At 51.9% G+C, this 14,167-nt stretch overlaps 1 protein-coding gene across 3 annotated transcripts in view; it reads right to left on the reverse strand.

Annotated features, from left to right (window-relative positions):
* Window positions 1-14,167, reverse strand: part of FLT3 (fms related receptor tyrosine kinase 3) — a 581,742-nt gene that overhangs the window by 149,017 nt on the left and 418,558 nt on the right. For all 3 annotated transcript variants that reach the window (XM_085621634.1, XM_085621633.1, XM_085621635.1), the window contains one exon: window positions 5,688-5,856. In XM_085621634.1, coding sequence (XP_085477760.1) covers window positions 5,688-5,856 — 169 coding nt within the window. The remainder of the gene's footprint in view (window positions 1-5,687; window positions 5,857-14,167) is intronic.

A 14,167-nucleotide genomic window follows, 5' to 3' on the forward strand; every position in this document is an offset into this window, starting at 1 on the left:
CCGGTAAGTACAGCGGCAGATTGGCAAAGTAGTACAACAACCGAGGCAGCACTACCATCTTGACCAGCGCTATTCGGCCAGTGACAGACAGGGCTAGCGTACTCCAGAATGCCATCTGAGCCCGAAGCGCCGTCACGGTTCGCCCCAGGTTGCCCTCCACCAGGTCCTCTGGCCGGCGATAGATCTGGACTCCCAAGTAACGAAAGGTGTCCGGTTGCCACTGCACTCGTACCCCACCAAGCTGGTAAGCGGGATCCTGAGTGTCGTCTCGAAATGCAGAGAGGCAGGATTTGGCCGCATTCACCCGGAGTCCCGAGAGCTGTTCAAAAGTGGACAAGACACGTTCCAAGTCCACAGGGATAGAAGACACATCCCTAACAAAAACTAGGAGGTCATCCGCATAAAGGGATACCTGGTGCACCGCATCCCCCAGCGGAATGCCGTCTGCCAGGTCCCTACGAAGCGTCGCCGCCAACGGCTCCATTGCGAGCGCAAACAGGAGGGGCGACAACGGGCAGCCCTGCCTGGTGCCGCGTCCGACCTTAATGGGTTCCGAAACATACGGGCCAGTACGCACTCTCACCGTCGGACCCTTATACAGGAGAGCCGCCAGCTGGAGAAAGCCGAGCCCCATCCCGAAGCGCGACAGTGTAGTCACCAGGTACCCCCATTCCAGGCTATCAAAGGCCTTCTCCAGGTCTAAAATCAGACATCCTGCCCGGGGCCAGAGGCGGGTGCTCTCCGCCATGACTCGAAAGAACCGCCTCAAATTGAGAGAGGTGCTGCGTTTAGGCACGAAGCCGTTTTGGTCACCGTGTACCAGCGCAGGCACCACCGGCGCCAGGCTCTCCGCCAGTATCTTCGCCAGGATTTTATAGTCTGTATTGAGCAGGGCGAGCGGGCGGTAAGACCCCAGCTGGGTGGCATCGCGGCCCGGCTTAAGCAGGGAAATCAGATAGGCCTCCTTCATCGACTCCGGTAACGTGCCGTTCTCCAGAGCTGTTAAGTAGAGGCTGTGGAGCTTTGGTATCAGGGACTCGCGGTAGGCCTTATAGTATTCCGCCGGGAGCCCATCCGGCCCCGGCGCCTTACCCGTCGCCAGCGAGGAGACAGCATCTCCTATCTCTTCCACTGTGGGGGGGCCCTCCAGAAGATCATGGTGCTCCTCCGGCACCACGGGCAGTACTACACTGCCCAAAAATTTATCCAAGTCACACTCTCTTCTCCTTCCAGTTGACCGGTACAGAGAGGTATAGTACGCCGTGAATGCTTGGTGAATTTCCCATTGGGTATGGACAAGCGTACCATCGGGGCCAGCAATGGCGCCTATAGGGGCCCGCGTGGTCTCCTGCCGAATCAGCCAGGCCAGGAGCCGCCCGGCCCTATCCGACGTAGCGTGCACCCTAGCCGAGTGAGCCGCATAATTAAGGCAGCGCAGCCGGTCTATAAGTTCGGCATGGCGTGCCCTGAGCTCCAATAAGCCACTTGAGCCTGCACCGCCACCCTCCCCAGGCAATTCACACGTGAGGAGGCGGGATTCCAGGTCGGCAAGAGTTCGCGCCAACTGCCTACGAATATTCCACGTCGCACCCAAGCAGTGCCCCCTAATATACACCTTATGGGCGTCCCATTCCAACAACTCACTATCCGTAGTGCCCTCATTTAGGTCAAAGTATTGTTCGATCGCCGTACCCAGGGAGGCACGAAACTCCGAGTCCTCCAAAGCCACCGTCTGAAGGCGCCAGGTCGGAACCGGAGGTCTATCCGGTCGCCACCGAAGTCCCAGGATGAGGGGGTTATGGTCCGAGTGCGTCCTACCCATATACTCCGCCCGAACCACCCACGGAAGCACCGATTGGGTACCCACCACCCTGTCCAACCGAACATGGAGGCCGTGAACCGCTGAATAGAATGAGTAGACGCGGTCGCCGGGGTGCATGCTCCGCCACAGGTCAATCAGGGTCCACTGCGATAGCCAGGCGGTCAGGGCCCTAGCATTCGACCCCACCTGTGTGCTCCGCAGGGGTGGGAAGGACCGGTCTAAGTGCACATCTAGGACGGAATTAAAATCTCCTCCCAAGAGCCAGGGAAGGCCAGCGTACGGCGCCAGCGCCGTCGACAGCCCGGCCAGGTAAGAGGGCTGTTCTACATTTGGCGCATAAAGGGACCCCAGCAGTACCTGTTGCCCATCAATCTTCCCGTGTACCAGGGTATACCTCCCCTCCGGGTCCACCAGCACCTCCAAACAAACAAATGGGGTACTCGCCCTCACCCATATCAGCGTGCCTCTAGCGTGCGCCGAGCATGTGGTGCCGTACACATGTCCCCTCCAGCGCATGCGCAGTCTGTCCAGTTCCCTCGGCGTCATATGTGTTTCCTGCAGGAGAGCTATGGCCACTGCGTGTCGCTGCATGTATGCATAGACCGAGTACCTACGCGCCGGCGTGTGCATACCTCGGACATTCCACGTGACTACATTGGTAACAGCCATGGGTAGATCCAAAGTGGAGATCTGCGACCGGGGCCAGGGACACCGCCCCAGAGCGGGAGGCAGAGGGCCGTCACTAGATTACATAGGGAGCTGCATTGATAACCAATTAGAACAACATCATGTAAACGTACAATCAAACACAAAACCAGACCAAACAGGCCAAAGTAACCATCAGGGCAAACCCCTCTGCGGGCGTTCGTCCAAACCATGAGGCAACGCTCACAATATTAAACTGAGCCTAATTGTGGCTGATGGGGCGGGCAAGTGGTGGTCGCTGTGTATGTGTGGTCCCCTGTAAAGGTGCCTGTGTATATGCGGTGCAAGGGTCTCCCCTACGCAGGGCGCAATGCGAGCCGGAGGAGCGCGCGGCCCCCACAACATATGCCCGCAGCCGGGAACGTCCAGCACAACAGGTGCGCACCCCACTAGAGAGAAACACAAGCCCGGTCGCCTCTTCCTCGTCTCATCCTCCCCGCCAACCCCCCCAAATACCCCGACAACAGGCCCCCCCTCCGTCCACCCCCCATCACCCCCTCCACCCCACAGGCCCGGGCCAAGCGGCATCAGCCCACACGAGTCAGGGCCCAGCGCTGGGGAGTACCTTTGGCGATGACCCCAACCTCCCCACCACCCATGCCCTACATGACATGGTCCGATGTCTGTGGGGTGACCAGCGGCAGCAGCTGGTCATCCGATATTACAGTGGACGGGGAAGAGGAGCCGCTGGCCACCAGTCCACCCTGCTCCCGGGTAGCTTCCCCACTCCTGCTGTCCGGGGACCCAAGAGTGGCCACCGCTTCCAGCGCCTCTTGCCGTTCCATTCTGCTCCTCTCCGGGCTAGGGGCCACTCCCAGGGTACGTCCCTCCTCTCGCCGGTGTCCTCTCCCCCTGCGCTGCCGAGATCTCCTGCGATGCCGCGGAGCCACTTCCACATCCGGCGGCCGCCGGCCATCGCTGCGCCCAGTGTCCTCCAACCAGTCCCAAACCTCAGATGGTGCATCGAAGAAGCGAGTGCCGTCGGCGGTGACCACCCGCAGACGGGAAGGAAACAAAAGGGCGTATGATATCTCCAACTCACGCAGGCGACGCTTGACCGCCAGATAGTTGCTGCGGCGCTTCTGCACCAGGGCAGTATAGTCCGGGAAGAATTGTACCTGTCCATTGCCAACAGCGATGCTACCAAGTCGCCGGGTCTCCCGGAGCACCACATCCCTATCCCGGTAGTTAAGGAGCTTAAACAGGAAGGGCCGAGGTCGAGACCCGGGGCCGGGCCTCCGCGCTGGTACCCTGTGGGCCCGCTCCACTACAAAGTGCGGCGAAAGCTTCTCGGGGCCGATCAGGCCGCGCAGCCATTCCTCCACATAGTGCTCCGGCTGCCGCCCCTCCTCCCCCTCCGGCAGGCCCACCACGCGCACATTGCTGCGCCGTGAACGTCCTTCGGCATCATCCACGCGATCCTCCAGAGCATGAACGTGGTCAAGCAGGTCCTGGAGGGTGGCCGTGTGAGTGGCCACGACCGGCTGCACGTCTTGCAGAGTCTGCCCCTGCAGCGTCACCTTGTCCGCCAGTTTGCGATGATCCGCGTGGAGCAACGTGAAGTCAACGGTGACTTTGTCAATGCGGGCCTCCAAGGAAGATCTCGTTTGCTCGAGCGAGGATCCTATCCGCTCCACTGAGGCCAGCACAGAGTCCAGTTTAGCCGCCAGTAGCTCAGTTTGTGGAGCCGGGCCAGAGTCTCCGGGCGCCGCAACCCGGCCCGGGCCGGCCGCCGGTGGCTGGCCATCCCTCTGGGCATTGCGCAGCCGACCCATGACCAGTTGCTGCGCAGTGGGCATCCACCCGCAGTCCACGCGACCAGCGACCAAGTCCTGTCCAGTCCAAGCCGGCTGTCCCTCCGCAGCACCGTGAATCCACTCGCTACACTCCCACGCAGACTCTCACGTGTGGGCCTCCACGTCGGTAGTCAAGCGCCTGTGTACTGCCAGGTAGCTCCCAGCAATGACCCTGCGCGAGGCGCCGCACTCCCTGAACACGCCGCGTGGGCAGCAGTGGAAGAGCTGCCATCTGCGGGCCCCGGGCGGCGTCTCACTCCCCGGCCCTCCCGTTACCTTCACAATAGTCCTCCGCAGGCAGTCGGGTGTCGCAACGGGGGCCACCTCCCCCTCCACAGCAACGTGATCACGCCTCGGTGGGCTCTGGACCGCAGGGTGGCTCCCGCTGGGGTGTCAGGCCTACTCCGCTCTCTCCGCAGCCGGCCAGATCGTCCGCCTCTCAGAGCTGTCCACCGTCCACACCGTCGGCCGGACACCTGTTCCTCCGCGTGGTTCCTCAGGGCAAGGCGTCGCACTCCCAGGACACACAGCGGGGCAGCAGCGGAAGACCCGCTATCTGTGGGCCCCGGGCGGCGTCTCACTCCCCGGCCTTCCCGTTACCTTGCGCCATAGTTCACCACGGGCAGCCGGGGGTCGCAGCGGGGAGCGCCTCCCCCTTCCCTGCAATGCGATCGCACCTCGGTGGGCTCCGGGCCGCAGGATGGCTCCCACTGGGTCGTCAAGCCTACCCGCTCTCACCGCAGCCGGCCAGGTTGTCCGTCTTCCAGGGCTTCCCGCCGTGCACACCGTCAGCGCTGGACACCTGCTCCTCTGCGTGGTTCCTCAATGCCGGCTCATCACAGCATGTGCACCGCACTGGCACCCCTACGGATCCTCTGTGTTACCTCCGGATCCCGATCTCCGGCGCCGTAACTGCCGCGGCCCAGTGGGCCTTCACCAAGCCGCGGTGTCCAGTCGGGCTCGCTGCCGGGCGCCGAGCTCCAGCCTCACTCCGGGACTGCCGGCCGTAACTTGCAGGCGTCCCCCGCCGCCCGCACAATGCCCACGCGTGCCGACTGTCACGCCGATGTGTTGGGGGGTGAACGAGCCGCCCCCGCCACAGCTCACAGCACCCAGGAGGGGTCCCCCTGCAGGAGAAATCCCAGGATAAGGGCACCAACACGACGGAGCTCTACAGGGCTGCGACCATCTTAGTCGCGCGCCAAGCCACGCCCCCATCCCAGCTCCACTGATATATCGGTGAACATTGTTTCTGTTGGTCAGGGGGCACTACAGTATATGCATCAGATGAATAGGAAATGTTTGCTTATAGAAAACAATATGCTTGCAAAGTTCATGTGTTATGCTTACAATGTCGATTTTACCTGTGTCCATCATCACTGTCGATGATCTCACAAGGAAAGCCTTTCAGTGGTGAAGACCAAATGCATCGAGGCTTTGGATACGCCGTCAGACTAACTTCAAAACAGAATACTTCATTCAGATCAATTTCATGCTCTTCGTTTGATGCAGATACGTTTATAAATCCTTTATCTAAGAACGAAAGAGAACATATTTAGGCACTAAAATATATAAAAATATGTATTTTGTATTACAGTGACTCTCCTATATTTTGTTTTCCTTAAGTGGGTGAGATAATAAATCCTCAATGCTTTAAAATAATTTAAGAGTGTGTATTTGAAGTGTACAATTACAATTTCAGCCATTTGAAATAATAATTTCTCCTATCAAAAAGCCCTGGAATATGGAAAACTGCAGAGTACGAAAAAATAATAATGGGGTTAGAAATCAATTTACAGTGAATAGCTTGATTCACTGAGTTCTTTTCACACATACCTTAAATTTGGAGGCACCACTAACGTCATTTATATGGGTCCATTAAGTTGGTGATGACCCACAAACACGGCAAATTCGTTGGTATTTACCAAATGTTCGTGGTAGTTACGCATAAGAATACACATGCAAATTTACTCCATATAAGGCCAGGAACAAGTGCATTTTTTTCGGGTGGAAATCGAGAGGGAACACCCCAAAATGAATCAGTTATATTATAAAGGATGGCTACATGGAGCAAAATATTTCCTGATGGATAAACAAGTGCAGCACAATGATGTATGCAGAAAGATATTAATGTGCCTTGTATTTGTGATTGCATTGCGAACCCCAACCATATGTACCATATATCACTGTATGTCTATATATGACTCAATGTAATTCTGAATAACCTTTACAAGTCTGTATAACCAAAGAAAAAAAGAAATGCAATAAAGATATATTTTTTTAAATGGATAAACAAGTGCAGGTTTTTATGAGCAAATTCACATTTGCATCACATTTCAGCATGCAGAAATCTACACTTGTTACATTTCACTATGGAAATTGTTTTGCATCTAACTAATGCAGGGAATCTGCAACAGTAGCAGAATCAAAGGAGTACTCCATGCTCACATTCTTTGAGAAGTCCTAAAAAAGTGGAACTTTACATCAAATGCATGCATATTTCTAGCCATACTTTGTTCTTGCTGATTTTTTACATGAATAGTTTTACAAATTGCTGAAGAACTTACTTCACCCAGGCTCGTGTCACCTTCCTCTCGTACTACTTTGCTCCTGCCATCAGGCAAACATTCTTGGTGATTTCCATTCTTTCAGTTCATGCAGACAAAACCTATGACCCAGTCCTGAGGCGGAAGCCGGGAGCTGGAGGTACTCTTGGATAGCTCTGTTTTTAAAAAAAACTGCTAACTTCGTTCTTTTTGTGTGGTGTCACTATTGTCTTGTGTTCTTTTAAACCACACGCACTCAAGCGCTTCCCCTGCCTTCGGCGCACAGCTGATTGAGAGCTGCCACGCCCTTCCTCGCGCTTTTCAGCTGCCGCCAGCATCCCAGGTGTGCGCGCTGACTCCGCCCCCCTTCAGGCCACGCCCCCTGCTGCCTGTACTTAAACCGCCGATTCCTGGCGATCTCAGACATAACCTATGACCCAGTCCTGAGGCGGAAGCCGGGAGCTGGAGGTACTCTTGGATAGCTCTGTTTTTAAAAAAAACTGCTAACTTCGTTCTTTTTGTGTGGTGTCACTATTGTCTTGTGTTCTTTTAAATCACACGCACTCAAGCGCTTCCCCTGCCTTCGGCGCACAGCTGATTGAGAGCTGCCACGCCCTTCCTCGCGCTTCTCAGCTGCCGCCAGCATCCCAGGTGTGCGCACTGACTCCGCCCCCCTTCAGGCCACGCCCTCTTCCTTACCTAGATATGTGCCAGTACAGGAAGCGCAGCGGACGAGCGCAGCGGGAGCGCCGTCTGCGCGCCGAAGGCGCGCCAAAGGCAAGCCCGTCTGGGCCCGTCCGGCCCCGGACGGCCCTAGGCCCCGTTACTCCGCCGGGTGGCCCTCAGGACCGAGTGACGTATACAGCAGATACATTGCGCTCCCTTCGACCTAAGAACTTCCTTACCTGCTACCACACGCTCACCGCAGGTAATGCTTTCTCGTTCTGTCCTCGATGCAATCCGACTCCCCCCCTGAAAACTTCCACACTCCCTTTGAAGTTGGGACTTCTTAACTGCCGTTCCCTCCCCAAACATGCTACCGAAGTAAACCTTTTGATTCAGAATCAGGATCTTGACCTACTGTTTTTAACGGAAACATGGCTATCAGATAACACCGACCCTGACGTCATCACGGCCCTACCCACTGGATACTTCTGCCAAGCTTTAAATAGACCTAAAGGGAGAGGAGGCGGGGTAGCTATAATTCACAGGGAACAACTCACCTGTAGGATGGCTAACGCTGGTATTGAGGACTGCGAGAGCGGCCAATTCTCCATCCAAATCTCCTCATCCCTTTCCCTGGCAGGGCTATTGATCTATCGCCCCCCAGGAGCCCCAGGCAATTTTATCAATTCCATATTCAAATCTGTATCACAATTAGCTTCCTCCACCTCCAACTTCCTTATACTAGGTGACCTGAATCTCCACTTCCTAGACCCCACGGATCGAGTAGCCTCGGATATCAGACACGACTTAACATCTTTAAAGATACATCTAGTGAACAACGAGCCTACCCATGAGAAGGGCCAGCTACTGGACCCTATTCTCACCAATATAGCAGCGGTGACCACCAACCTACCTGTGACTTTACCATGGACGGACCATTTTCTGGTCCCTTTTTCCTGGGAAATCCCCAAACCTACTCTCTTAACCCCTAAAACCCAGGTTACCGACCGACAATGGCGCAAATTGTCTCCGGAGAACTGGGCTGCTTCTCTTGCAGACTCCATTCCCGAGCTCTCCTTTGACCCCAACACGGCTGACAAACAATTTTGTGATTGGATCACCTCGTCCCTTGATACGATGCTTCCGAAAACCACGACCCTTAAACAGCCCAAGAGAATTTCCCCCGCTTTATGGTATACTTCAGAGCTTAAAGCTCTGCGCCAAGAGTGTAAAAAAACCGAACGCGCTTGGAGACGTGAAAAATCAGGAACCAATAAAAACACCTACTCTACTTCTCTTCTAAACTACAAAATCGCCATTCGCAAAACCAAAAGCGCGTTTTATCAGAAGAGATTAGAAAAAGCGGGATGCTCCAGTAAGGAAGCATACGCCATCCTTAAAGAGCTCTCAAAACCCCCAGAACAAGGACTGGGACCTCCTTCCGATCCTAAAGCAGACCAGGAGAAATGCCAAAAATTGGCTAACTTCTTCCATGACAAAATTCGACTTATTCTGGACTCAATTCCTTCCTCGAGCCCAGGGGACGAAACTGTCTCCCCATACACTACATCGTCCACTTGTCTGTCCACATGGGGCCAGGTCACAATAGAAGAGGTGAGAAATACGCTCAACTCCATGAAGAGCGGCTCCCCTAGGGACCCTGCTCCTCTTCGGATCCTTAAGGAGGTAGCCCCCACTATCATCCCCTCCCTTACTCATTTGATTAATACCTCACTCCAACAAGGAGTCGTACCCTCGAGCTGGAAGAAAGCTGTGGTGAAAGCCCTATTGAAGAAACCTTCTCTCGATCCTGAGAATCTGGCGAACTACAGGCCCATTTCCCTACTCCCAGGAGTCAGCAAGATCGCGGAAAAATTAGTCAACAGGAAACTCTCGCAGTTTCTAGAGGCCAATAACAAACTAAAAAGTTCCCAGACGGGCTTCCGACCAGGGCAGGGCACGGACATCGCCCTCCTGGCAGCGGTAGAGGAGGCCAGAGCGCTATTGGATGGGGGAGGGTCAGTGGCAGTGATCCTCCTCGACCTTAGCGCGGCGTTCGATACCGTCGACCATCAACTCCTTATCGAAAGACTGGCAAGGGTTGGAGTAGAAGGTACAGCCCTATCCTGGCTGTCATCTTTCCTGGCCCAACGGTCCTATCAGATTTGGGAGAGGAACTCCCGCTCCTCCGAAATGCCCCTCCAATGTGGGGTGCCTCAGGGCTCTTCCCTGAGCCCCACATTATTTAATATCTATATGTCCACATTGGAGGAGGTTATCACCCCATTCGGAGTGAGCGTCGTCAGCTATGCTGACGACACACAACTAGTGGTGTCTTTGTCCCATCCCAAACAACAGAAAGCTGATCTCTTCAACTGTCTTACGCAGGTTCATCGTTGGATGAATAGATCAGCCCTAAAACTAAACGGGACAAAAACGGAGGTCCTTATACTTGGCCCAAAAGGAACCTCACTCCCCCTGGATAGTTGGCCAGCCTGTCTAGGTCCCCTACCTGACCCAAAAATAGAGGTGAAAAGCTTAGGAGTATGGATCGACTCCGATCTCTCATTTACTCCGCAAGCAAAGAAGGTAGCAGGGACCTGCTTCGGTCTTCTAAAATCTTTGAGGAAAGTCCTGCCCCTTCTTCCCCCTAAACCCCAACAACTGCTAATCCAAGGTCTCATAATATCGAGACTGGATTACAGTAACGTGATTTATCTGGGCGCTCCCGAAGCGACCCTTAATAAATTGCAGAGAGTTCAGAACACTGCTGCCCGGATCATCACAAACACCCCGGCCAGATCATCTGCTAAACCCGCTCTCAAACTTCTTCATTGGCTCCCCATAAGGGAGAGAGTCAAATTCAAGGCCCTGTGCCTGGTACACAAAACATTGCACAACCAAGGCCCCCCAATCCTCACCAATTTTGTCACCCCCTACACTACCACTAGATCCCTCCGTTCTAACGCAGAAAACCTCATCAATACCCCGAGATTCAGGAAAGCCCGATCAGGAGGAAGACGCTTCTCGGTACAAGCTGCCCGTCTTTGGAACTCACTCCCCCATGACTTACGTCTTGAACCACAATATCTGCGCTTCAGGAAGCTGCTAAAAACTCATCTCTTTCCCTAGCTTCCATGCCCCCTCCCTGCTTTGATTTCTCGCCCTTCCTCTCTTTTGCTCTCAGCTTCCGGGCCTCAGACTTGTTGAATCAGGGTTGTTAGCGCTGGGATACCTCCGGGTGACTATGCGCTTTATAAAATAAATAATAATAATAATAATAATAATAATGCAAGAAATTATTCATTGAAATTCACTATACTGAGGCTCATGAGGAGGCAAATATGAATCAGAGCAATGAAAATAATGGAATGATTTGTGAAGTGATGAATATTGAATTTGTACAATAAACAAAAATTTCACCAATATAACGAGCCAGTCTATCAACCATTGAGAATCCCTCCACTTTAATCTTCCCCTCTATAGCAATTATCAGGTGATGACTGGAGACTTTAGTGTGGGTAGGATTGGACCAACATTTAGAGGCCCATTAGGATGTAGGGCGGATCGCCTCCGCCCGCATGGCGGAGGCGATCCGCCCTACATTCCTTACCCACCCGCCACCCATTTACCCCCCGCCATATTAGCATGGCGGGGGGTACCGCGGCGGAACGGGAAGTCCGTCCGCCATCCTACTGGGCCTCTTAGTGAGATGATTATTAATTAGGAAGAAGTTAAGTCTGGAGGCTGCAGAAGCCTTACAGACTCTGCAGTGTAAGTTGTAGTTGCCTAGAAACAGATTGCTCCCATGTGAGAGCAAGTTGTTAGTCATTCGTTCATAGATTTGCCTCACAAATGGCATGTTGTTTCCGATATGATGGTAGATATCAAGAACTTTTCCACATTTCATTTTCATTTAATTAAATCAATAATGCATTGTGTTTATCCTGAGTATAAATCTTTGCATTATTAGGGTAGCCTCACACACAATTAAAGAGGAAGCGCCACCAACGCCGTGATGACAGAGGCTTTTCGTTTCCGCACCTGTCCCATTGCACTGTGTCCTTCACCTTCCGCTTTCAAGTTTTTAATATTTCACTAGCTGATCTCTCTTTTCATGTGTTGTTAACTACCTTACATCATCCAGTCCAGAATCACTCCTGCAAAGTGTTGTAAAACAGAGTACGAGTGACCTGCCTGACCATACACAGCCTTCCCACCCTTGCTTGATGAGGCTGAGCAGCACCCAACCTCCCAGTGTCAATAATATTTGTACACTACTACTGCCCATGCCCGAACCTCTGTAACTAGTGACCGCTAATGGCGTCAGTCAATATGCAGCAAAAACAACAATCTCTCCTTCCCGAGAGCTTCTTTTCTTATCTGAGTAGACAAAGCGATGTCTGCTACCTCTCTTCCAATCAGCCCATACCTTAATGCAGGGTTTTGCAAACAGACCTAGTTCACTAACAGGGATGACATCACAGGTATTGCAAGACATTGTAAATTAATCTCGTCGGTCTGAGGTGAACTAGTGCATCACAGCTATCAACTGGACTAAAATAAGACAGAATGACTTGAAAATCCAAGACTGAGACTACCATGATAAAACACCAATTAGCAACATAGTGTTGAGTTACTTACTAAAGTAAGAATAATGAACCCCCTAGTCTCAGGAGGAGTCAGGTGGACTCAATAGAAGGTTACTTCGGTAGAATACAAATTCACGGAGCATAGATTGTGGAAAAGTGCACACTACCTATTCTTGAACATATATTGTTGTATTTAAGACTGTGCACTATGATGTTCCTTTTATGCCTGGATAGGATTGGAGGGTGTGGGCAAATGCCAATTGTAGTACTATTAATCACCTCATGTAACAGTTGGCGTGGCTTTAACCACATCTGCCCCACCAAATATGAGATCTGTTGATGGTGGGGATTAACATACAAATCACTCATCACAAAACCTTGGGGATGCGGGTTAGGGGTTTTATGAGTGGATGGGTAGGGGAAATTTGGGGAAGGTGAAATAGACAGATAGCACATTCATGAAGTTGATGAGCCCATCACATCTGTTGTGGAAAGAAGATGACAGTTCAGTTACCAAAAGCAAACAGTCCTTCATCCCCCAGACTCCCAATTTATATAATCAATGTGTTATGTGTGGCTTGAAAAAATGCAAAATAGGGAGGACCCACACAGTTCAAAAAATAATTATAGTTAGTTGTGAAAAGAAAAGTAAAATGATACTGTATGGAAATGGATGGTGCATCTGCATTGCATCTTGGGTGCAGGGCTGAACCACAAAGCTGTCTTGTGCACCATCCAGTTACAAGGTCAAGTTCAAGTTCATTTTTATTGTTTGATTACTTAAAATCATTACAACCCCCCCCCCTAGAAAAAATAAATAAATATTACATAAACTGAAACCTTGTTGTTCTGAATAAAATCCACATCACTTATCAATAAAATTTAAGTTTAAAAACACTTGCATTAGCAACTTTAAACTTGAAACAACAGAATTTTTAAAGTAAAAAACCCATTGGGGATACTGTTGATCTCGTTATACTCGTTTTATTTAGAATCTCCGTCGGCTTGCCGTAAGAGTCTACTGACTAAATTAATGTATTTAATTCCACAGCATGCCAGTATGATCGACGTACCCTCTAGCCAGCAAATCACCGCTTGCCTGCTGGAGCGAATGTTCAGCTCATTGAAGATAGATTTCAAGTACTCTCTCCTTTGGTTTAGAACTGCTGTACAAGCACATATTTGGTGGATTAAAGCTTCCTTTTTAAAACCACATAGTCTGCAGGACTCTGATTTAACCCCTTCAGTGCCACGCCCTTTCCCCCTCCTGTGCCGGGCGTTGCACTAGTGGGTGGGGTTCATGACGAGATAGTCTCGTCATGGGCACAGCGCAACCGTGCTCCATGACGAGACTATCTCGTCATGGGCACTGAAGAGGTTAAATGGCTTTTACCACTGTGGGTATAAGTCCTTTGCCTCGTGCACGCCTATTCGAAACTTTAAAAAGCTCATTTTTAACTGTGAGCTAAAATGGGCGGATAAATATGGTTGTGGCCTCAAAAGTCTGTAAGAATTTATGACTGTCCACCAGTGCCGCCGCTTGGTGAGCGCTTTTTGTCAGCCCACAAAGATTTCTTTTTAGCTGCGCTGTTTACTATTTTACCAAAGCTTCCTCTGTCCAACCCATTGGCCCATGCTGCTTGTAAATCCATCTCGGCCAGGGACTCTCTCAGAAAGCTTCCCCAGGAGTTCAGTGTTACTAGATCACCCTGGAGCTTAATTTCTTCCCAGCATAAGCTATTCAAGGTATCCGGGTCAGAAGAGCGGAGTGTAAAGCAAAGTTTAATAAAACAGCTCATTCCTCGGAACTTCTGATGCTGGAGGCTGAATTCCAGTCTGACCTGGGAGGGCGAAGCAGATTTTGGCAAGTCAAAGACTGCTTTATAGATCTTTGTCTGCAGTTTATTCAATAAGTGCGCTTCTTTGCCACACCAAGAGGCCAAGCCGTAGGACAAACTGGGTTGTATTTGGGCGGCCATTAGTTTAAGCAAGTAAGAGAAGTTTGGGCAGTCCATCTTTTTACGTAGTAATTTATATGCA

Source organism: Triturus cristatus, chromosome 8 (assembly GCF_964204655.1).
Source record: "Triturus cristatus chromosome 8, aTriCri1.1, whole genome shotgun sequence".
Taxonomy (NCBI): Eukaryota; Metazoa; Chordata; class Amphibia; order Caudata; family Salamandridae; genus Triturus; species Triturus cristatus.